Source organism: Abramis brama, assembly GCF_963993115.1.
Source record: "Abramis brama genome assembly, chromosome: 4".
Lineage (NCBI taxonomy): Eukaryota > Metazoa > Chordata > Actinopteri > Cypriniformes > Leuciscidae > Abramis > Abramis brama.
Genome location: NC_139966.1, coordinates 35,775,162 through 35,801,768, shown reverse-complemented (window position 1 = coordinate 35,801,768; position 26,607 = coordinate 35,775,162). Strand labels below are relative to the sequence as shown.

Here is a 26,607-nt window from a genome sequence, read left to right as displayed (position 1 = left end):
GTGCATCTCTCTCTGGCGCGTTCTGAGAAGATCGCGACGCATCGTCAACTTCATCTTTGCAGTAGACACAGAAAACACTTGTTTATTAATAAACAATTAAAATGCCTCCTAGCTATATTTGACATATTAATAATCATTACTTTTGCCGGTTCTTTGTGACAGCTTTTAGATGCTTTATTCGCAGCGCCACCCACATGTTGAACGAGTCACACCGCATCAGCACCAAAAACATGATTTTTTTTCAAATCTAAAATCACAAATCGTGATACGAACCGAATCGTAGGTTTGGTCTATCGTTACAGCCCTAGTAAGATGAGAAAGCAAGAGTTTATGGTTTAAAAAACAAACAAACAATGGCTATCTGAACATCTTTGCCAAGCGCAAACCAGTAGAATTAGGCTAATCAATAAATTATCGGGGAGGGTCATGCCTTTTTTCACAATCATTTTGGAGGGTCATAGAAAAATTTATTGCTGGCGAAGGGAGGGTCATGTCTTTTTTGACAACAGATCTCAAAACTCCTCCGGTGGCCCCTTAAATAAATAACGAACAGTCCCTTATTAATACCCATGGATTTCTATTTTGGCCTAGGTTTTATTAAATAAATAATGACATGATGTAATATGTCAAGTGTGGTTGTTCATCTGAGGTTGTATTTACCCAATTTTAAGACCAGCCAAGATTTTTTATGATGTCCTGATTATATATCATCAGTTCCTGCGCAAGTCCCACGCAAGCTGTCATCGTATAAGCCGCACAGAAAACAGATCACATGACTTCTAATCCTTGGACTATTTCCGCTTTGGTTCAGACACTTACTGGAGAATTTGTGAAGCGAACACGATTTCATTCAACGTGTCGCAGGGCTGTGCTGGTGCTGGCACCAGCTGGTGGGGTACCATCGTGCTAATCGTGCTGGTGGGGGACCATCGGGCAGAAGGAGACGCACGGACACGGCTTTCCGCAGACATGTTCACGCGCGTCAAATCCGCAGTGGCCAGCTTCATGGGTGGAATCATGGCCGTATCGTCTATTAATAATAATGACCGTTCGGGTGGCTCGGACCTGCCGCTCAAATACCCCTACATGAGACCGAAGTTTCTAGGACTGTCGCCGGATGAGATCGAGTGCTCGGCGGATCACATCGCTAGACCTATCCTGATCCTGAAAGAGACGCGGAGGTTGCCGTGGGCGACGGGATACGCCGAGTAAGAGCACCTCGTGCATGCCTTACAAAATGACACCATCACATGAACGCTAATGCATCGGTGTGACATGGTTAACATGCAGTTATGTATGATGATAATAATAATTAAGTAATACACGTGCAACTTTTTGTCGCAAGCATGCATTCATTCATTGCTCTGTGCAGTTTTAGGTAGCCTATAGTGTCAAATAATGCTTATTGAATATAGGGTAGGATGGGGGAAGATGCCCCCCCTTAAGAACAATTTGTTATAGGTTTTAGTGAAAGCAAAGATTTCTGAAATGTACAACTAATTCATGGAAATACTGAATCTTACTCCAAGAGTCTAATTTTATCTTTTTACTTCAAAATAAAAACTAAAATTTTTACTCCACAAATCTAAAAACATGTATTCACAAATCCCCCATTAACGAATAGACAAAACTTGAAGTAACTAGATCACTATTTTCCAGAGACACAAAATTAGATTTCACAAAATTCAAATAACCTCAAAACTTTTTCGACTGACTAAACATTACAAATGCTGATATTCAGATTAACTGACAAAATTAAAAATAGCGTAGCCATTCATCAAAAGAGCTGAGATGAGATTTTGTGTCATCTAAGATCAGGAGAAAAAATTAAGGTTTATTAAGGTAAATTAAGATTTCATCTTACACCAACCTACACCTATACATAATTTAGAACCAATGCAAGGGGTGTAAAACACTTAAATAATTGACTGCAATTTTGTCATCTAAAGCTCTTAATTATAGATATGGTAGCCAACCCACTCATAACTCATAACATAATTTTGATTATGTAAATCAACATTAAATTACAATTTAGCTTTTTGTACTCCATGATAGAATATCTAAACAAGCACACATTCATAACTGAAAATTATATATCAATTAATCAATTCTATAATGTTAAAAGTTAAAGGCAAGGAAGGGAGTTTAACAGAAACTTAAAGGGATAGTTCATCAAGCAAGCAAATTTTATTTATATAGCACTTTTCCAAACAAATCAATGCAGTTCAAAGTGCTTTACAGGCAAAAAAGAAACCCTAGACACAGTAGATAAAAAAAAAAAAAACAGCCAGTGCTGTTAAGAAACCTGATCCCCTGGGGGGAAAAACTGTTCTTCAGTCTCGTGGTCCTTGCTCAGACACTTCTGAATCTTCCAGATGACGTTGGGCAGAACAATCCTGCAGAGGGATTGGTACTGTCCTTCACAATTGTGGTTGCTCTCTTAATGCACGGGACTTTGTATATGTCCTCTATAGATGGAAGTCTGGACACAATGATGTTCTGGGCAGACTTTATCACACTCTGTTGGGCCCTCTTGTCAGCGGCAGAACAGCTGCCAAACCAGACTGTGATGTTATTGGTCATGATGCTCTCCACTACACATCTGTAAAAGTTCCTCATGATGATCTTACTCATTCCAATTTTTTTAAGCCTTCTCAGGAAGTGTAGACGTTGTTGGGCCTTCTTCACCAAAGAAGTGGTGTTCTGGTTCCAGGAGAAATCATTGGTTATGTAAACCCCCAGGAACTTGAAGCTTCTAACTATTTCCACCGCCACTCCGTTAATGTGCAGTGGAGGGTAAATCGCAGGAGATTTCCTGAAGTCTACAAATACTTATTTTGTTTTGCTGACATTAAGGTACAGATTGTTGTCTGTGCACCACAGCTCAGGGTCTCTCGAGTTGAGAGACCTTTTCTGTTTCTCTTCTCTGTCACTCTCTCTGTATGCTGTCTTGTTGTTACATGAGATTAGTCTCACCACTGTTGTATCATCAGTGAACTTGATATGATTGTTCTGATGCTGAGCCATACAGTCATGGGTGAGTAGTGTGAACAGTAATGGGCTGAGAACACAGCCCTGAGGGGCTCCGGTGTTCAGAGTAAGAGAGTGTGATATATTCTCGTGGATCTTTACTACCTGAATTCTGTTAGTAAGGAAGTCCAGAACCCAGTTGCAGAACGTGGCATTAAGTCAGAGTGTGTAGAGTTTACTGATGAGTGTCTGTAGCAAAATAGTATTAAATGCTGAAATGAAATCGATGAAATTTTTTCTGATATACGTGTTCTTGTGTTCCAGATGTGAAAGAGCCAGGTTGATGACATATGATATGGCATCTGCAGTAGAGTGATTGTGTCTGTAAGCAAACTGTTAGGGGTCCAGTGTAGGTAGGATGATGGTCTTGATGTAAGTCATGACCAGTGGTTCTAAGCACTTCATGGTGATTTATTTTGGTACAGGATTGATGATGGAAGTTTTGAGGCATGCTGGAACCACAGACTGTGCTAGCGAGATGTTAAAGATGTCTGTAAGCACCTGTCCTGGAATCCCATCTTGGCCCGTATCCTTGCATTGGTTCACTCTCTGTAGAGTCCTTTTTACCTCAGTTGTTGTGAGGCACAGCACATGGTCGTCCGCTAGTGAGATTATTTTCGTGACTGTGGTGCTGTTGGATTCCTCAAAACGAGCAAAAAATATTGTTCAATGCATGAGGGAAAAGGGGATCATTAACAGAAGCATTGTTGTAGTTTTTGATCTTGTAGTCAGTCAGTAAGTTCTTTTAGCCCTTTCCATATCTGCTGGGGGTCATTAGTCTCCAGGTGTTCCTGGATCCTGTGGGAGTATGTGGCCTTGGCTCTTTTTATTCCAGCAGGGAGGTTGTTCCTTGCTTCCTTCAATGCTGCTTTGTCACCTTCCCTGAAAGCAGCATCTCGTAGTTTGAGGAGGGAGCAGACCTCTGCATTAAACCAAGGTTTCTGGTTTGGGGGAAGCATTATTTTTCTGGAGGGAGCAACATCGTAATAATAAATGAATGAATAAATTATGAATAAAGTAATAATAAATGAATGAATAAATTATGCTGACACAACATACATAGATGTTTTTATCATGACTGTGATATAAAGCAGTTCGGGATTGCTAAGAGACAGCTATCAGCTCCACACGCGACGCGAGTCCCGCGGATATAAAAGGAATAAGGACATTTCATTCTACCGAACTACACGCAAGTGCAGAATTACAACTCACAGGTCAGTTTATTAGACAAATTAAACTTGTGAGGTAACGCAGCGCTGTTTCACTTGGTCTAACATTACACTATCACACTAAACTGCATTTGAATGTGTTGAAATTGATGTGTTAGTTTGTCTGTATGAGACTAGCAGTAAGCTAGATCAACATTAGAATAACATACAGATCATATTCTGACATTTTATCATTGTTGAACTATATAACATTGATTAGTTTTATGTAAATGTGCTCACCTGTTTAATAAAGTACATGTAGGAGCGGTCGAAGTCTCGGACGTGGAGCTCTCGTTTATATACTGTCTATGGGAGCTCTAGGCATCTCGAAAACACCGCGCTGATATTGATTCTCGTTTTAGTTCTCCTTTTTTATCCAAAGTCTGCTTGCCATGGTCCATAATGTTTGAACGAAACAACAACAGCGTGCAAATAGACATTGCGAACTACACATTTGTCCACGTCTGTCGCTTTGGTTACTATCGCTCTGGTTGCTATGGCAGCACGAGCGGAAACCAGGGACAACGCGGATATGATGCCATTGACGGCGACAAAACGGAAATAAAGAAACGGGACGTGTCTTCGATTTAAATTACAAATTTCTCCTGGTTTGAAAGTTGTTGGAAACAGTCGGGATAATGTAAGTACACAACTAAAAAAAATATATAACATAGATATAGTGATTTTTGCTATTTTTAAAGCAAAAAAGTTACATATTGTGCCTTTAAACATCAATGTCTAAACCTCTGGTAATTCTCAATAATAACTTTTATGACAAATTGGTTTGTAATACAATATTTTTTAAATTACAGGCAACCACAACTGGGGTTGTTGTTTTTTTTTACCATAAACTGAAGTTCAATGCCATAAAACCTAAAATATTTATACCGTATTTTTTACGGTAAAGTACTGGCAACCACAGCTGCCAGTTTTTTACCGTAATCTTTAGATCACTGCCGTAAAACCTAAAATATTACTACCATATTTTTTACGGTAAATCGCTTGCAACCAGCTGCCAGTTTTTTACCATAAACTTTAGTTCAATGCCGTAAAACATAAATATTTCTACCATATTTTTTTACGGTAAAGTACTGGCAACCACAGCTGCCAGTTTTTTACCGTAAATTTTAGTTCAATGATGTAAAACATAAAAATTGCTACCATAATTTTTACGGTAAGGTATGGTAAATGCAACGGTAAGTTTTCTTTTTACAGTGATACTTCCAAAAACTTTAAAAAACATGATTTTTTTACCTCTTTTGCTTGTTTAAATGAAGTGACTCACAGCATTTTAAAATAAACTTAACTCAAACTTTAACTTTAGTTATCAAACTGTTATCTTACCGGTATTTGAACCTTCATCGCTGTTTAAAGACCGCAAAATTATCGAAATGGGCTGTGATGTGCTCATTTCTTTGATGTGTGTGGAAGTTACTCTAGTCACCATCGTCATGTCCAGTCTCCTGTCACTTCCCAGAGCTCAGACAGTCCTCCAGCCCAGCCGCTGCTGGAAGTTTGCTGTCCTGCTACGTCCCTGGAAATGCCCTGCCAGGTCTTGTTCCACCTGTCGGCTCCACCCTGGCTCTTCCCACCTTCGGCTCCTCGTCCAAGTGTCTCCACCGGGTTCCCTCGTCCCATCGGCTATCCTTTGGTCTGTCGTGGCTCTGCCTATGCCACGGACACACAGGCCCTCCACTGCGCTCTGTCTCTTCTCCCCTACGGCTAAAGCAGGCTCTTTCCTCCTTTCTGGTTAGCCTCTGTCCTCTGTCTCACCAGCGTCGCCTGGTCCTCGTATTCTCTGGCTCCACCTGCGATACTCGTCGCCGAGACATCACCTGTGTCTCCTTCACCAGCGATGTCTCTAGGCTCCTGCGGTCTCCCGTCTGCGCCTGTGGGTCTATCGTCTCTCGCGGTTGTCCACCAGCTGACGTCAGCCACTACCTTAGCTCCTCCCTCCCACGCCGTGGGGTGTCGGCACTGTGGAGCTCTGGGTCTGCGCCATCAGGATTCCTCCACCTTCTGCATATCTTCCCACCATCACTATCCCTTTACCTGGTCATCCTGTCATCACCAGCCCCTCGCCACATCTTTTACATTATATACATTATCGTTTACACTATGTTGTGTGTTTGTGTTCTTTGTATGGATCGCTACCTGTTGGATTATTATAAGTAAAGTTACATCGTTTGAATATTCATCTTCTGTGTCTACGTCTTCCTATCTGCACAAACCCAATACACTATCATTTTGTAATTTCATGGAAATTGTATATTTAGTATGGCACTTTTGTTGCTGTTTTTTAACTAATTTGTGATTGTCTATTTTTAAACATTACCCTATTTAAGATTAAAATGAAAATGACACTACATGCTATCTGTTTTGGTGTTTGTGTTTCAGAGTAATAAATGCAGGTAAAAGTTCTCTGAATGAGGACCAGGCATGCTGTGAGGTTCTACTGGTTAAGAAGAAACCTATAGGATCCTTGACACCCAGAAAGACATCTACAAGTAGAAGGAGGTCGTCCCTTCCCAATAGTATTGGCATGGGAATGTGGGAAAATGATGTAAGTGATTGTTTACTGTACCAGGTACACTGAATATGTATTGAACAACAATGTTTTTTCAAAAGAGCCTATTAATAGGGTTGGGGAAAATCACACATATCTTATTTTAACACATTAAAAATAACAGACGCAAAAAATTCCTGAAATAGCTATGCTAATGTCTTTTCCTCACATCCTTTGTCTAGAGTTATAGTATTCGATCACACTATCTGTGTGCCATTCACCAAAGATGAATCGCAAAGCAATAGTCTAAATTATTAACAAATGCATGCCTATTATCCATAAATCTGATATTTGTCTGACTATTTAAAACAAAACTTTTCTGTGAATTTCGGAATTAATTTACAGCGAATTGTACAATAGAGGCATGTTGGTAACACTACAATACAAGAGCACTAATATGCATTAATTCATGCTAAACTAATATTCTTGAGTTAATGTATGACTGATGAAAAAATAAACCATTAATGATAAAATAAAATCATTAATGATTGCCGCATCAGCAACTAATAAAGAGTTTATCTTAATAATAGATTGAGTTATATATGAATTGCTATTACAATATCCTTAATGTTAACACTTTACTTGTTTAGTCACCTGACTCTGACTGATTAAGTAATGTGGTTTTGACATCCATGGATTTCAGCCTCCAGCTGTCAACAATTGGGATGCCACTGTACCAGATGAAATTTGTGCATGTTACCTAATGCCTTGTTCATGGAAAAGGAATATTTCTGGTTGATACATGAGGTCTAGGATTCAAAGGTGGGACACTAAGAACATGCAGCAGGGCGCACAATGCTATTTCCTAACACTGTGTCTACATAGGATGCGAGTGCCATGACACAACAAGAGAAAATATAACCCATCATAATCAGTCTTGATGTCTACACTTGATGTGGTGTGGTTGATCTGTTGTGTCCAGTGTAGACAGCTGTTACAATGCAGCACGATGCAGCAGCAGCAGCACACAGATCTGAATCCAATGTGTAACAGCTGTCAGTAGTTCAGATTCTGATGTGCTGATATTTGTGTGCAGCCCAACTGTGCGAACATCCTCTCATGAATAGTCTGCCTTGGTGAATGACCATCAGGGGTGATTCCATTAGCAAATATAACACCCAGGACACCGGTGGTAATTTGGGCTAGCTTTGAACAGAACAGCCCCAATTGTACACATTGGGTGTGTAAGGCCTGCCCAATCGTTCCAACGACAGTATCCGATAAGCGGGTTAAGGTTTACTGCGTGTTATGACCATTACCATAGAGCCAAATTGACCAACTTAACTTCTTCTAATGGTAACTTTGTATAACCATGCCATGGTTTCCAATGTACACTTAGTTAGAATAATATTACAATAATTAGAGGATAAGGCTCAACCCTATTTAGATTGGTCTAACAACATTTTGTTGTTCTAAACGGAAAACCCATTATTAGCCTCTACATTTCCAAGTATACATGACTAATGCCAATGTGTTAGTCAGATCTCTTCCCTTGATGTGCTCCTCTGCTCCACCTAAGTTGTATTTTAGTCTGGTACTAACCTTATCGTAGAATTGTGGTGTTATGGACTTAACACAATCAGAAAAGAATAACAACAGAACAATAGAATAAACCATATAGATTTTTGGGTGAATTTCAGGTGATCTCAGCATGAGAGAGAGATGAGATGGTGGGGGGGGAGTGAAGGGAAAGAAATGTAAATTAATACTCAGTATTTGAGGTGATTGACTCTTGTATGGGGATGCTAGTTTCTCAAGAGAGAGTTCAAATGTTAATTTCCTTTGTTTTCTCAGAGAGTAGCACTCTCTTCCAGTTTTTACAGGTGTGACCTAAGAGATAAGAATTAAACAAGCTAGAGTACTACCAACATTTTTTTATAGATCGTAGCCTAATAGGATGTTGTGTCAAATGCCGCAGTTAAATCAAGTAAAATTAGTATAGTTAGAAGTCCTGAGTCAGCTGCTATCAATAAATCATTCGAAATCTTGACAAGGGCAGTCTTTGTACTATGAAATAAGCCATAAGTCCATGCTCGCAGCTCGGTAATTCTCATATTTGCCCCAGAGAACTAGAACAATAGATTCCAGGGGGGAAATAGAACAACAAGCAAATGTACAGAAAGAGCAGGCTAACCTGCAAATCCAAGGCTGCATTTACACTGCAAGTCTTAATGCACAGATCCGATCTTTTGACCATATCCAATTTTTTGGCCCGCCTGTTTACATTCACTTTAGACACGACTGGTGTTTACATTACAGTTTTTCTCAATTTCTAAAACACAATTTCTGAAAACTTGCTCCATTTTCCGAAAACATTAAAAACAAAACCTCATCTTCAAGCACTATTTACAAAACCTCTGACTCCTCTTGCAAAATGAAACTTTCGCCTCAAAACAGTTTTACCTGTGTTCAAAATCAAACACTGCTCTCAAATCATAAACAAAGTGATCAAAATGATATACACTATCAAGCAGTCAGTAAACAATACACCAAAAAATAGAAAACACGTTGTTCAAAACATATAGTTCTCAGGGAGAAGTAAATTTTTAATCTCAAAACAAATTTCATATTTTTCTGTCATTGTCTTTTGATGAACGAAAACATGTTCTATCATAGTAGCTCAAAATTGATCAGAAATTACTACTCTGCTTTGCTCTTTGCAAATTTTTTTTTGTTCTTCTTCCTCCTTGTACCCCTACTTTTACAGTACTGTACCCTGCATCTCACAAACTTGTCCTTTGTCTCTGTGATACTGTAATTCTTGTTCTTTGTTGATATGAGCCTGCAACCAGTCAAAATCTATTGAGCAGTCAGTACTGTTAACAAATGGAAAGCACAATGTTCAGGGCCATACAATTTGTTCATTGTACAGTATACAGCCTACAATGCACTGTATTACAGTATACAATACTAACAGGGACAAAAATCAAAGGAGTAAACATGTGATCAATGTGCTTCTTCTTGTCTTTGGGCTGGGTCAGGCCAGGCCAGAGCACTTCGTCGACATCACAAGCAATACTGTCCCTCCTCCTTTCTTGCCCTCCTCCCCCTCTTCCTCTTTCTTGCCCTCCTCCTCCTCCTCCTCCTCCTCCTCTTCCTCTTCCTCTTTCTTGCCCTCCTCCTCCTCCTCCTCCTCATCGCCCATCTCGCATACACACTCGTCCTTGTCCTCTCACATTGTTTCTTCTATCCATTCTCAGACTTTGTCCTTCCCACCTTCAACAACCTGTTTGCTCTCTGAACTGGCTTATATTGGTTGTGTCACATCATTTGAAACAGGTTAAATCAGTTTTGAGTGGTTGTGTTCAATCAATGACATGTGTTCTCTGTTTGTATTTGATTATTGCCACTTGTGTTTACCAGTATGGATGACATGTGCATTAGAGTGCAGAATGTGTTTTGAGAATGAGAATGTGTTTAAAGTTTTGCTGAAAAGTCTAAGTGAGATCTGCAAATTGTGTTTTACCATGTGAAATGGTTTAAGGTATTGACAACAGACTGCACAATTAGCTAAATGAGTTCAGGCAACTGAGAAATTTGTTCAGCCAATGAGTTTTAGTGTTTTAGCAATTTTGCCAGCATGGACAAGAAAACAGCTGTCATGGATGTTTTGCAGCGCAAAATCTGACCGGATATATACAGGAAAATAGCAGTAATTTTCGTTGTCATTGTCATTTTATCTACAGCTCGTTAGATCTAGAATTCTGAAGGTGAAATAAAGTAGCGAATTAACGAGAGTGAGAGTGAGTGTGTGAGAGAGAGAGAGAGAGAAAGAGAGAAGCCTAATAGTAAAGCTTGTTGGTTTAATTACAGCAAAGTTAACCTCATTATCGATATCGGATATGTATCTGATTTAAAACCACTTTTGGAAGTGGCTCAGATCGGAATGCGAAAAAATCGGATCTCGTGCGGATTTTTGTGTTTACACGTGTGCAACAAATTCCGATCTGTGTTAGATGTGAGTAAAAAATCTTTTTTTTTTTTTTTTTGAAATATCAATATATTTGTTCAATGCACATAGATATAAAATGGGACAGAGAGCTTGAGTCTCTTTTTTTCTAGATGAGGAAGTATCTGGTGTAAAAGCCATTGTGGCTTTGCTTGGATGGAATCACTATTATTGCTCTTTTGTTCAGCAGAGGAAATTTCTTCCTGGATACCATGCGTTAATTTTCCCCGTATCTGAAAATGAATTATCCCTCTTGAATTGTGGGGGGTGTAAGCGACAAATTGCAGTCTCTCTAATTGTATATTTGCAGTGTTCTGGCACCATTTTGTGGGTGAGTTGGGAACACATTTGTGGTCTGTATCACGTAACCCCTTAAGACTGTCGCCTTCTTACCACCTGAGTAGGATGAAGAGCTGACTGAAGCAATGAAGTCAGAAGAGTTTGACTTATTTTAATACTTGTTTTATATGCAAAGATTTCAGGCTTAAAATCAGGGTAGAAAATCCATCCAACAATCCATACATCCACACATAAACACCAAAGATATCTGCTAGGCCAGCCTTCTAAAGCTGGCAAGAAGCAGGCATGCTAATGGAACAGTTCACCGAACACGTCCAGCTGACGATGAATATGGTGATGTGAGATGAGACTATTTTCACGGTAGTTCAAGAGAGTGAATCAAGCAGAGGACATATTATCTGTTGTTGCTTTTCATTTACCTTTTCAGGACCATAAAACGTTTTGGTCAAATTGTTTTGCGACCCTGCTGACCCAATGAATTTCATTGTCCGATGTTCACGCCTTAATTTGGAATATTCTATAGGTTTGCATCCTTTGCATTTCATACATTTCATCATTTTGACCTTTTTTTTGTGTGTGTGTGTGTGTGTGTTAGTTAAATATCTCTTTTGACCCATATAGACAAAAAATTGCCAAATAATTCTGTAGATCTGAATATAAGGTGTTTTTACTTTAAGCCACACGTTCCCTCATCAACAATTACATATAACTTATAAGTGGCTATATACAATCGATATATATGTACAGTATATATGGTATATACAATATATACAAATACCATGGTTTACAGTGATTTCTTTCGAACAGCAAAGGGGATTTTAGGCATCGCTCCTCGTTGTGCCTAACAACGCCCCTCAGCTGTTCTAGAATTACTGTAAACTACGGCATATATGGGCTTATTGCTTTAATATATCATAAGGAAATTACTGAGCAACTGCTGTTTGCTGTGTTGTGTTATGTAGGCTTGTATTTGTCCACAAGACTCTCAAGAAGGTCTGATCTTCCATTACTGGGCACTGTTTGATGGTCATGCTGGTTCAGGAGCAGCAGTGATGGCTTCTAGACTTCTACACCAACACATTGTGGAGCAGCTCCAAGGTGTACTGGAGGTTCTATCTAACCTGGCGTCTCTTCCGCCAACTGTATTGGGTGATGAACCCAACCACCAGCCATCCCCATGCACACATCGGGCCCTCAACCGGGCTGCATCCCTACATGGGGCCACTGGTGCACCTGGCTCCCCCTGCACCCCTCCAACACGGTTCTTCGTGGAGAAGAAGATCCATCATGAAAGCCTTGTAATTGGTGCCTTGGAGAATGCCTTCAGGATTATGGTGAGGTCCAACTCTGTGTAGTTTCCACAATATTACTTGATGTGGTTTGAGTTACATGAGTTAGACAGAACAGAGTTTTCCAGTTCCAATGGTATTAGACAGGAGAGAATGAAATAGCTGTATAAAATTAATCTTAATGTATTTATTTATACTAGGTGCAAATAGCTGCCTTGTTGGCAGAGGCACCATTGTGTGACTAAGCCAGACAAAATTACAAAAGAAACACATCAGATAACAGGAGCAGTGGCATGGTGGTGCCTTTTTCTGAACTCATTGTTTAACAAGTATTTAATAGGCCTATAATTGGATTTGGTATTGGGCTTTAGGAATAGGTACAAGTAATGTCCCAGTGAGGCAGCTTCCATTTATGATTTTATAAATTTAAACACATATACTGAAAATGTTGTATACTGTTTTATAATATGCTACAATACACTGAGACGCAAATAGTATCTGTCACTATTTGCAATAAGTACAAATAGGATCACACATCTTTGGCTGTTTGTGTAAATAGTTTTTAACACTGTGCACTTGGTGCAAAGAAAATTCGGTAACACTTTACTTAAAATCTTTATATATAATGCATTCTAAAAATATTATCAATGCATTAATTATGCTTTGTAATGCACCTTACAATGCATCGTATGGTCTCATGAATAATTGTAAGCACAGTTATAATACAATAATGCTTATCTATTTATTGTTACACCTTTAGAAAGTATAATACATGACAAACAACCAATTTCAGATATAACAAGGAAATATGCAAATATTAAAATGCATTTTAACTTTGATTGCATTTATTTATTAAAATAGAATGCATTATAACATACATTATGAATACATTTATAGTGCATTATACATAAATTGGCGGTTTCCTGGACAGGGTTTAAATTAAGACAGGAGTAGGCATTAATCGAGAATAGTTAATAGTTCTGAAACAGATTAAGTACAGATTAAAAACATCTGAACTAAAATAAACCAGATTAATTTAAAACAAACTGTGCTGATTTAGCACAATCTGTAAAACATGGAATGATCCAAGAAAAGCTTCAAATTGCATGGAACTAAGATAATCCAAGTTTTCCTTGGCAATGGCAGCAGAAAAAAGTCTGCTATCAAAAAAACTTTACAGAACAAGACAAAACAATTTTAAGGCAAATAGCAAAGAAAAACAGCACACATCAGCTGTGGAATCAAAGAAAAATAATGCAAATGACATATACAAAAACAATACATGAACTTCAGTAAAGAATCATCAGCTTTATTACCTTACTGTTTTGTGAAATGTGGGTTGACATTACAGTAGTTAGAGAGGTTTAAGACTGGCAGAGGAACTGCAAATAAAGATACTGACCAGTTGGATGAATTACTGACAGGAGTAATAGAGAGCCGGCAACCTAAACTATGGACTAGACTAAGTCTAGAACTATCTAAAACCATGACAGAGAAAGCTGATTTCTTTTTTTATCTGGTTTAAAGGGCCATTTTAGGACTATGCTTAACCTCTGTCTGGGAGCAAAAAATAAAATTACAACTCGCTCACTCATAAAATAAACAACTCACCAGAGCCTTGTTTGTGAAGTTTTTCGGTTCCTGTCATTTTTGAGTTCCTGTTCCCTGTGTTTATTTCCTGTGTCAGTTTGTTTCCATAGTCACGGATTAGTTTCCTTATTAAATCATTATGTTCTTCTGTGTCTAGTTTAGTTGCTCATTTCTAATGTGTATATATGCCTGTGTTTCTGTTTCTTCGTTTGTCGGTTATAGTCTTTGTTTTTCCAAGCTGTGACACTGTGTTTGTTTCTCTCATATCTGTTCAGATTATTTCATTTTGATTTATTAAAACTTCTGCAAAAGATCCCCATTTCAGTTCTCCTTCTTCCCAACCTGCACAGTTACAGTAGTATGTACATTTTAAAAAATTTAGAAATTTAATGTATCCTTTATTTTAGCAAGATAGTTTCATTAAGATATAAAATTCCTGGCCGAAATGGCAGCACAAAAAGTTTCACATAATAATAACAAAAAATAATAATAATAATAATAACAAATACATAACATTTTACACACGTGTGTGTGTCTTAAAATTATACATGGTGCGGGTCAAACCTCTCAGTGTATTTCACCATGCTGAAATTAAGTGATTCGCTGTGTTTGGCTAAACGTCGAAGAGAATTCTCACGCTCATTGTTTGCCACCACTGTAAATAGGCAACACTGTGCTTCTAGCGTATATATACACTAGTAGCGTAGCATGGTTATGCAAAGAGTGAAAATTAGACAATGGAACATTCTTATTATCGTGCTTTACCAGCGACAGCAGGAGAATCAGTACCTGTACTGTTGAAGGTCTGAAGTCAGAAAGTCTGACAAAGAAAAAAAGAAAGAGAGAACGAAGTACAAAATGAGAGTAAACAGCGATATGGTACAGTATACACAGTGACAGAGTATAAAGTGTAGACCTTGCATGTAGACTACTCGCTAAAACTCACTGGTTTAATTGTAACCATTGTACATTAAACTTTGAATTTCTTAACAGATTACCTCAAAAAAAATTACATTTTGCCAACTTATTTAGGTTTACAGTGTAGAGAACTGAACACTCTGGCTATAACACCTGTAACCATGGCAAAATCACTTTAAGACTGATCTCAAGTGGCTTTTTGTTTTTATTAAGTAGCAGCAAGCTATTCAAGAAATATTTTAATTTCCTGCTAATAATTACAATAATGACAATAAATATAAAAACAATAAATAATTGTTGCGACGTAATATTTCTCATTAGCCTAACTTTTTGTTTTTGATAGATAAAATGTATAGACATCTGCTGATGTGTTGCCAAAGGTGTGCATATATTAGATATTTTTCAATGATTTTAAACATGGTTTACCCAAATAAATTTAGTAACAGTTTATTTTATAGTTGCTTTTCTTTCTTTCATCTCCATGTCTCTATGCATTTGTGTTTATTTCAGGATGCCCAAATCGAGAGGGAAAAATCTATATACAACATCTCTGGTGGCTGCACTGTGCTTGTAGTTGTCTTCCTGCTGGAAAAGCTGTATGTTGCCAATGCTGGAGATAGCAGGTAAAACATATTTGAGATATTTATACACATGTTTGTACAGGTTTGATAATTTCCATATATGTAAGTGTGTGTGTGTGTGTGTGTGTGTGTGTGTGTGTGTGTGTGTGTGTTTTACCCCTCAGAGCCATTATAATCAGAAATGGAGAGATAATTCCTATGTCCACAGATTTCACCCCTGAGTCAGAGAGACAAAGACTTCAGTTCCTTGTAAGTTGCAATGTCATTCACTCTTCATCATTAATAATCTTATTAAGTGGGGAGGAAAAAGTTCATCTCTGATAAACCTTTACAGAATGCTGATCTGATCCAATCTGAACTAAGAAAGTATGAAGTTATGTTTACCACTGGCTTTATTTGACTCATAAATTGAAAACCCCCACTATAAAACACCATTAGGAAAATCTCAAAGGAACCAGCAGCGACTTAGTCTTCTGTGTTCTGATGTCATGCCTGTGCCACTCTATGAAGTTTAAGTGCTTGGATTTACCACAGTTATAGCTGACAGGATAACTTGTGGTGTTTCGTGTAAATGAATTACGAATGAATGTACCATCATTGGTCGCACTGTCATTTTTATATTCATCGTTCATCATTTTCAGTAAAGTTTGAATATCAAACATATCTGTAACAGACAAAGCAATAGTGACACTTGTGAAACTTGTGTGTTGAGACATTACTGTTGGATCCAATATAGTTGTCACTGAATCATCTTTTATTTTTTCAGTCTCTCTGAAAAGCCTACGTCGAATTGTGTGGTGTTTTTTTTTTTTTTTTTTTTTTACAAAATCTGCAGTAAAACAAACGAACAGTGTCTTACTGATGCAATCTGGAACTTTGCTAAAAAAAAGTTAATCCATGCTTAGCTCACAAGGAAGGCAATGCAAAGACTGTGCTTTCCATAACTTGTCACTGCAAAATGTCTATTAATCCTCAGAGGCATCTCTATCATTTTTGTTGTCTCTCAATTATATGTCTCTCTCGTATTTCTACTTCATGACATGCACGAATCAGTGCTAAAGAGGCAATGATGTAAAAACAGGTGTTGATCTTCTTCTCCAGAGGTGGTCTTTCATCGCACTATTACATCATATTGATGCAAAATCTGAAACGAGTCGTTTTGTGGTCTTGGTTTCAATAAAAGCTGTTTTTGGATTAATGAGGAAGTTTTGAGTTCTGAAACTTGCAGGATGACCTCTTGCAGTTGTGGCCCAATGGTTTGAGAGTTGGACTTGTAACCCGAAGGTCGCGGGTTCGAGTCTCAGTACCGGCAGGAAATGTAGGTGGGGGAAGTGTATGAACAGCGCACTCTTCCACTCTCATTACCCACAACTGAGGTGCCCTTGAGCAAGGAACTGTTGTGAACTTAGAATCGAAAGACCAGGAGACTTGGTTGTTTCTTCAGCAGGTTTCTTTATTGAGAACACGAGCCGTCGGCAGCTGCAGTCACCAAGCCTGACGTGAATGTTCTCTTACAGTTTATATACATTTAGGGGCAGGAACCGAAAAAGACAGGTTTAGGAACCGGTTTTAGACTGAGAGCATTGCCCACCCTAATCCACTCAGCATATCTATTCAAACACTGAGACCCGAGTACAGGACTGGCTGGACTTTCTTGCTAAAACACAAACTCCAAGAGTTTCAGTAAAACAGGACTGACCAGAGTCTTTTGCTTAGAAAACTCTGATAATCATAATTTATACCTAACCTTAACATGCTAAATTCAATGTAAACCTAAATTAAACATTTTAATAAATTTGCATTCCCACATTTGTCCCTTTGAGAGTCTTAAAAAAAAACTCTCACAAAATACAAATTTATACACTCAAAAGTTAATTCTTGTAACTTGTGTAAGTTACAGGCACATAGCAAGTTCAATCTTGTAACTTGTGTAAGTTACAGGCACAAAGCATGATCTGTGTTGTTCATCTGTAATTGCATGTTGACACAGAAACAAACATGCAATTAGGGTCCGTGAAGTTCTTACGGGTAATATTCTTTTATGGTTGGACCAGTCATTTTCTCGTGTGAGGCGTGAGTCATTTGTTGAATGAAACACTTGATACTGTGGAAGCATACGTAGAACGCCAGTAGGAGAAATAACAGCAGCATTGCTATTTCTTTAATCCACAGCCAGGGTTTACCTATCAAGTTTCCGAACCATGAAGAATTGTCTTCAGTCATCTGGTGTAATTTTGTTGAAAGATCAAGAATGTCTTGTTGGATTTTGTTCAAATTCTCTGTTGGATCCATTAACCCGGTGCAGCACTCAGGTACACCATACGATGGGATTAATGCTCCAAGAGTTCTTGACCACCAGGTTTGAACACAAGTGAGTCCTGGAATGCAGCCATCTTTGTTGATAGAAGGAGCTGAATTTTGTAGCTGTGGAGAGCTTGGGGTGGAGTGTGTATTTTCTCTGATAGCTGGTAGAACATAAACCAGGGTGCACCTGCCGTTGAATTGGCTGGGTAGGATGCTGTATTCCGGCTCCTACTGAAGGTGCATGTGGCATGCAAACGTTCTTTCCAGCAAACAAGGACATATTCATCAGCTCTAAGAAGATGTTGTTTCTGGGGTCCACACTTTGTGCGATGTCCATGATGGTTAGTAGTAGTAAAGACAATCTTGATCATGATGAGGGATGACTGAAGTTCCCGTAGGTGAGTCTGCGTTGTGTATTTTTTTTTTTTTCTGTGTTGGTTGTAGTCTCTGCAGTTGGTCTAGTTGTTTTCTGGAGGTTGGGTCTTCATATGCAGGTGTGTAGGTCAGCAGGGCCGTGCACAGGGGGGTGGCCCGGTGGCTAGAGCCACTGCCCCTATGCCCTCATCGACTGAGGTGCCCCTCTTCCCCATCCCCACCGCTCCGCTCAAAGCATTCCGCTGATTCCGCTAATCCGCTCCAGGTTTTCCCGCTCGCTCCGCAGCATCACTCACAGTATACGACAGTTCACGAAAGCTGTCGCATTAACAGGTAGGCTATGCAAGACAGTGGTTGAATCTGCGAAATTAGTCATTTGTTTTTGTTGTATTTATGTCGGTAATGTTTTGCTCTTGGTCTTCTGGCTTCTGGCTCTTTCTTTGATTTATATCAACCAGGGCTGGACTGGCCATCGGGCATACCGCGCACTTTCCCGGTGGGCCGACGTGCTTTTTGGGCCAATACATCTCATACTCATGGGCCGATACATCTCATACTCATACTCATAAAAATTATTAGGCTTATTATTTTTTCTTTTTCTTTTTAACGGCCTATAAAATTTGTACATCGGCGGCCCATTCATTTTGTTTTGTTTTGTTTTGCTTAATTGGCGGTGCCGGGTTTGTGCCAGTGTAATGCATTGGTCAGAAAAAGTCAGCGTTAGGTTTTTTTTTTTTTTTTCTTCTGACAGACCAGCCCATGAAACACGTAGATCAGCGGCCCATTGGTTATTTTCTTGATTGACACTGGGCTGGGCCAATCACATCTTTAAACGAGTGAGCGAGAGTGCAGCAGTGTCAGTGTGTATCTGTCAAAATAGTCAGCGAGATGGAGAAGAAACGCAAGGAATGTGCAGAAAAACAGCTTGAAAAAATGGAAACAGGCCCTTGAAGCAGACACTGTAAAATGTGTCAAAATAGACACTACCGTTCAAAAGTTTGGGGTCAGTAAGATTTTTTAATGTTTTTAAAAGAAGTAGCCTATCTTCTGCTCACCAAGGCTGCATTATTTGATAAAAAACAAACAGTAATATTGTGAAATATTATGACAATTTAAAATGACTGTTTTCTATTTTAATATATTTTAAATTGTAATTTATTCCTGTGATCAAAGCTGAATGTTCAGCATCATTACTCCAGTCTTCAGTGTCACATGATCCTTCAGAAATCACTCTAATATGATGATTTGATGCTCAAGAAAAAATCATTATTATTATCAATGTTGAAAACAGTTGTGTACATTTTTTTTTTTCAAAATTCTTTGATAAATAGAAAGTTCAAAAGAACAGCATTACTGTATATTCACATAGAAAACAGCTGTTTTAAATTGGAATAATATTTCAGAATATTACTGTTTTTGTTTGCATTTTTAATCAAATAAATGCAGCCTTGGTGAGCAGAAGATACTTCTTTTAAAAACATTAAAAATCTTACTGACCCCAAACTTTTGAATGGTAGTGTATATTTTCTGACCTTCATCAGCTCCAGTGGCAGATGATGATAGTGAGGAGGATCAGGAGAGAGACGAGAGAGTGTAGAGCCTGCGGTATTAAAGCAGAACTACTTTCAAAACACTTTGGCTATGTCATGAGTGTAGGAACCCATAACCCAGTTACAGATTATTTAGCACATCTGCATAGTTGACGATTACCGCAATTCACTAGAAATCTAATGAGAGGCGTTTGTAAACCATGTTTTCCGCCAAAATAAAAGCTTGAAGCAGTTTGCGTCAAAATAAAATATCATGTGCTTATCTCTTTCAAGTATAGAAATTGGTACAAAACTAATTATGAAAGTTTCCTTTATTGTTTTACAAAATATGGCTATTACTGTCATTGGATTAATATTATAACTATTATTATGTAGTAGGTGTAATGTAAATAGACACTGTAACTAAAATAGGTTTGAATTTTTCTTTGTTTAATTTGCACACTGAATATGGGTTGGAGCTTTTAATTTTGAACTCTCAAAGTGCACCAGATTGATGAATTTAACATTAAAATGCACAAAATTTTCTTACAGGGGGGGGCATGCCCCCAACCCCCCCTAGAAGGACAGAGGTCCCACCACAGTTTTACCAAAAATCCTGTGAGAAACACTGGTATTGCTATGCCAGTGCAGCTTATAGCTTGTTTTAGGATTCATCACTAGTATTAATAAATGTCAAATTTTTACTTATTTCATCTGTTAACTCTCACTTGTTCATATACTCACTCATTACATGGCATTAGTGGTTTTAAGGAATTGGAGTTGGTATGCATATATTTAAGGGCGTGCAAAGATGGGTGCTGTTTATGATCATATAGTGGGCCAGTCTGGGCCAAAATGCCAGGGCCGATTTTTATTTTTTTTTTGCCCCAGTCCAGCCCTGTGTACAACATATCCACGTTCTTAGAATTAGCTGCTTGTCTAATCAAATTATTGTACTCTTGATCAGATCTAATACAAGTAACTAAATTTTGGCACACTAGTGTGCCACCCCCCCCACAAAAAAAAACCAAATAGTGCCCCTTTTTTGGTTTAGGCCACTGCCCCTTAAAATGTCTGTGCACGGCCCTGTAGGTCAGTGCATATGGTTAAAAACAAACAAACAAAGAACAACTGCAACAGACCAGTATTCATTGTAAAGACTACAAACATTAGGGTTGTATCCTCTATTCAATCTGAGTCTGCTAATTGTGGTTCCTTCTTTCCCTATTTCTTAATTCATGAATATCTTTACCACACAAACAAACACTAAAAAAACTTCTCTCTACTGTTTTACAAACAGAGGGTACAATCTTGTTAACACAGCTTAACTATTGTTAACTTTCCAAATTACCAACACTTCACACTTAACCTCCCTGCCTACAAAAAAAAAAACAGAGGATCAACCGAAATAACTAGCACGTAAAGCTAATTCTTCTCTGCCTAAAGCAAAGGATACCAACTATAAGCACTTGATGCTAACTCTTCCCTAACTTTATAAAGGATAAAACCTTCTCTAGCAAGAGGATGAAACACTTCCCTGGCAAAGCAGAGGATAAACAATATTAACCTGTAATGTTAATCTTCCCTGACTGGCAGAGGATATCTTTCATCTCTAAAAAAAACTTTTTTAGAGGATAACTTAGTTAACAAAACCCTGCAGCTGTCTGTTAACTCTTCTCTGAACGGCACAGAGGATAAACACATATACTGGTCTGTAGCAGTTCTTTGAATGGAGTGAAAACTCACCAACCCTTGGTTGTAAAGGAAGATTCTGGAACTCAGTCAGGCTTTGAGATCTTTGAGCTTGAAGTTTCAATCTGGAGGAAGCTGGAAAGATTCAGTCTGGTAATCTTTGTTTAGCTGGAAGTTTCGCTCTGGATTCCAAAAGATGCAGTCTGGAAAGCAGATCTTTTGTTGAGCTTGCTGTTTCAATCTGGATTCAGGTCTTTGAGCTTGAAGTTCTTTGAGTTTCCTTTTTTCTCCATCCGGGTTCACGGCACCAAGTTGTTGTGAACTTAGAATCGAAAGACCAGGAGACTTGGTTGTTTCTTCAGCAGGTTTCTTTATTGAGAACACGAGCCGTCGGCAGCTGCAGTCACCAAGCCTGACGTGAATGTTCGCTTACAGTTTATATACATTTAGGGGCAGGAACCGAAAAAGACAGGTTTAGGAACCGGTTTTAGACTGAGAGCATTGCCCACCCTAATCCACTCAGCATATCTATTCAGACACTGAGACCCGAGTACAGGACTGGCTGGACTTTCTTGCTAAAACACAAACTCCAAGAGTTTCAGTAAAACAGGACTGACCAGAGTCTTTTGCTAGAAAACTCTGATAATCATAATTTATACCTAACCTTAACATGCTAAATTCAATGTAAACCTAAATTAAACATTTTAATAAATTTGCATTCCCACAGAACCTAACCCCCAAACGCTCCCAGGGCGCCACAGCAAAAAATGGTTGCCCACTGCTCCAGGGTGTGTGTTCAGTGCTAACTGCTGTGTGTATGCACTTGGATGGGTGAAATGCAGAGCACAAATTCCGAGTATGGGACATCATACTTGGCTACATGTCACTTCACATGTCTAAAAGAGCAAGGAAAATTAGATTTTTCTTAATTCATAACCCCTTTAAGCAGTTTTACGAAGAAGAGTGTTTTACAAACACCAATAAACAAGCCAAAGGTGACACTCTACATTACACCCCTTTTTATTTATGAATTTTGTGCTATTATGTGCTGAATTATGGAGTCAATATAATGCCACATATGTTTGCAAAAGAAAATAAAAATAAATAAAGTTTTGCAAAATAAAAATATAGTATTGAACAAAAAAAAGTTGTTTTGCAAACAAAAATAATTGCAAAATAAAAATAAAGTAGTGCAAAAATAAGGATATAATTAATTGAGATATACTCCTTTTATTCTGCGTTTCAGTCAAGTGTGAGTTTGCAATACCATTTTGCATTTTCTCTTTGTGCTTCACTTTTCTGTGCGTTTCACTTCATGTAACTGTTTCGCCATGGAGTCAAGAAACTGGTGTGTGTTCAGCGACATGGTCATGCCTCCCTCCAAGTGACGTCATCAGCTTGAGATGCAGATCAGCACAGATAAATCCCAATGGCTGAGAGACGTGCATTTGGATAGTTTCCTTGTACTTGTACCTTTTACTAGCATTAAAACGTGCATGATTTTGTTTTGTTAACTAAATGTGTATTAAAGTCCCCCTGTAGTCAATAATTGTACCCCTTAAAACTCATCTTTGATCACCAAAATGACATATTTAAAAAAAAAAATCCTGTTAAAAAATTCATGCCTTAAAATAGCTTGAATATAACTCTATGGCTACATTCCAGTTCGTTTTTTTTATGCCCTTCCCTCACTAACTTCCCTCAGTCTCGTTCACTCAGATGTACGTCATTGCTTACGTTGCACGAGTGTCCACTACTGGTGGAACCCTTGCAATGTGCTGGATTGGAACGTCCTAAGCCCTAGATCACTTTAATCCGCTATGGAGTTGATATATATTACTTACTTTTTTTCCCCTTACATATTTGTTTCATGCAACATTGTATGTGTATATAGGTGTGTTTGGGTTGTTTTAAATAAACTTTAAAAATATATATATCATAGAGTTGTTTGTGGTGGTGGTAAATTAAACGTGATATGCGCACACTTCAAAATGACAGGGGGGATTCCCCCGAGGGGAAGTGCTTAAGTAAGTTCTCGAGTGCGTGTCTAAAAGTGGAGTGGAACGCAGCCACTACCCTTGCCTCATTTAGTATACGCGGAACTATAAATATGCAAATTAGCCCCTCCTCCACTCACTCACACCAGCTCAGAGACTCGGTTTGATTGGTTACAAGGTAGTTTGTGACGTCAGAAACACCACCTATTTCAAACCGCGTCTTTTTTTCACTGCAGTTTTAAGGAGAAAATACTCAGCAATGGAGTTGACTTATGAATTTGCACATGGGTTTGTCTTAAAGCATATTGAAAAAACCACATAGACATATAAACAACATTAAAAACTTGATTTTCACCACAGGAGGACTTTAAAAGCGTTTGCTTAAGTTATAGATCATGTTAAAGTGGTGTTTATTATTAGCCGTAGACAACTCGCTAACATGAACTGTTCTCTCAGTGTGCACACTTTTATAGCATTAAAATGTTTCGTTTTGTTAACTTAATTTATATTACAGCTTTGCTTAAGTTAAAGAAGTTAGCGATCAGTTAAAGTGGTGTTTATTGTTAGTCTTTGAGGGTACTTGCTAACTTGAACTGTTTGAAATAGCCAGCATCTGCTGTTCTTTTCGCTCAGTGTGAGTATGCACACGTTTATAGCATTAAAATGTTTATAGTTTCATTTTATTAACTAAATGTGTATTACCAGCGTTTGCTTAAAACCTGTTACACAGCAGGAGGATGCCGGCAAAACGGCTGAGGGCAGAAATATGCTAATATGGGACAGTCCGTGGGCGTGGGCGGAGCATGAGCAATGTGACATCATATTGCTCAGAAAATCCAAACAGCTTGATTATTGAGATTGTTTAGGCTTTTTTAAGGATTGAATGAATGGATTTTTTTCCTTGTATGGTGGTTGTGTCCACACACTGCAAAGACACATTTATATGCAAAAAACATATAAAAGTGAATTTTGCAGGGTGTGTTTTATTGCTTTATTGCAGGGTGAGTTTTATCTCAGCTTTTGTCTTAGCAGGAAAATCAAGTCTTACAGAGCCACAAAATCTGTGTATATTAAATATGGAGTCATCTCAGCCTTAATAAGCCTGTTAACAAGCAGAATCACTAAAGGAAAGAAGAGAACAGAAAGAACTACTACTGACTTCAGACACAGACTTAAGAAAGAAGCCATTAAATCTCTCAAGCTCTCAACAGAGGATGATTAAACAACTCCACAGACAGCATAGCAAGCTTCAACTAGATTGACTTTATTTCTGTTAGACGTCTACAAAAGTTTTTATTGAGAATTAACAAAGGTTTAACTCTGTGTTTCATTTGAAGGCACCATAACAGTTATTCGTGTTTCCATTAGTTGGGGTCTTATCTCGTTTTAATATATCATTTGTCTTTTTTCTGTAACAGTGTGTTTGTTAAACACATTTTCAGTAACAAAGAAAGCTAAAGTGAAACGAGATCAGGTGATAGTGGTTATCTTTTAATGGTTTCAAAGTCATCATGAAAAAGCCAGATTCACTGATGTCATTTGAATCTAACAACCATGTCGTGCCATTAATACTTTTAAATTATAAACTCTTACAACAGCAATCAGTTAGAAGATTTTAACAAAGATGAGCACAAAAAAAAAATTATTCTGCCACACACAGACATCAACAATCAGCACATGATTCTCAACAATGGTGACAATTAACAAAATATTTAGATAACCAGATAAACTCTGAACATCACAAAAAAGCTACTAAATGTCACAACAAAAACAACAGCAAAAAATACAAGCAAATATTTAGATTTAAACAAAATAATAGGACGATTCAGCTGCATAATTTATTCATGCCGCAATGCATGCTGGGAGTTTTGTACTATGCTGGTTGCATTGCAGCAAGGTACTTTTGATTGTCACCATTGTTGAGATTCAAGTGCTGATTATTGATGTCTGTGTGTGTCTGCGTGTCACTGTAGATACATTTTTGTACATTTCTTATTGATTGTTGTAATGTGTTAGTTTTCATGCTGCTGTATAACCTTAATTATGTTAATGGCACAACACATTCCAGAGGTGTATAGTCCAGGGATTAGAAGTAGAAGTCCTGCCGTATGTTTATTCCACCCATGAACTCAGCAGCTGATTTTACTAACTGGTTCTATCTTCTGGCTGAATTAACAAATCCAGGTGATTGGAACAAAATACTGAGGAGGACTTTTACTTTCTGAACCTGGACTTTACACCTCTGGCCACATGTCAGCCAAGAGCAAAAGAAATAAACCAGAACTAGACCTTATCTGAGCCACAAATCCTGTGTATATTAAATATGGAGTCATCTCAGCCTTAATAAGCCTGTTAACAAGCAGAATCACTGACAGAATGAAGAGAACAGAAAAAGAGTTGAGCAGAAACATAAGAACTACAACTGACTTCAGCCACAGCCTTAGATCAAATCAACTTAATTAACTGAGGTTTAACTCTAATGTGTTTCATTTGAAGTCACCATAACTGTGATTAGTGTTTCCATTAGGTGGGCTCTTAACTCTTATTATATCTTTTGTCTTTTTTTGGCCGCTGTGACAGTGTGTTTGTTAAACACATTTGCAGCAGCAAAGAAAGCTAAAGTGAAAAGTGATTAGTAATTGATGCAGTTACCTGTTGATGGCTTTAAAGTCATCTTGAAATAGCCTGAATCACTGATGTCATTTGTATATAATAATTGTGTTGTTCCATTAATATATTCACATCACAAACCCTGTGTGACTGCATCATGAGATCCAGCAGTATTATATCTATCAGTTAAAATATTTTAACAACAAAAATTTTAGCTATAGTGGCACACACAGTTGTCAACAATCAGCGTATGAATCTCAACAATGGTGACAATAAAAAATATTCAGATAAACAGATCAACTCTGAACATCACAAAAAATAGGACAATACCCAGCATGCATTGCAGCAAGGTACTTTTGATTGTCACCATTGTTGAGATTCATATGCTGATTGTTGATATCTGTGTCATTGTAGATTAACATTTAATGCTCAAGTTTGTTAAAATCTTTTAACTGATTTTAATAATACTGCTGTAGCTGTACATGCTGCAGTAACACAGGGTTTGTGAAATTATTAATGGAACACAATTGTTAGATTTTAAAAACATCAGTAAAGCAGGCTAGTTCATGATGATTATAAACCCATCAACAAGTAACCATCATCACCTGATCTCATTGCACTTTAGCTTTCTTTGCTGCTGCAAATGTGTTTGAGAAACACACTGTCACA

At 38.1% G+C, this 26,607-nt stretch overlaps 1 protein-coding gene across 1 annotated transcript in view; it reads left to right on the top strand.

The window, feature by feature from the left end:
• Positions 1 to 765: 765 nt before the first annotated feature.
• Positions 766 to 26,607, top strand: part of LOC311081809 (protein phosphatase 1H-like) — a 42,266-nt gene continuing 16,424 nt past the window's right edge. The window contains exons 1-5 of the mRNA XM_084112504.1: positions 766 to 1,208; positions 6,636 to 6,801; positions 12,016 to 12,387; positions 15,361 to 15,473; positions 15,596 to 15,680. Coding sequence (XP_083968630.1) covers positions 970 to 1,208; positions 6,636 to 6,801; positions 12,016 to 12,387; positions 15,361 to 15,473; positions 15,596 to 15,680 — 975 coding nt within the window. The 5' untranslated portion in view covers positions 766 to 969. The remainder of the gene's footprint in view (positions 1,209 to 6,635; positions 6,802 to 12,015; positions 12,388 to 15,360; positions 15,474 to 15,595; positions 15,681 to 26,607) is intronic.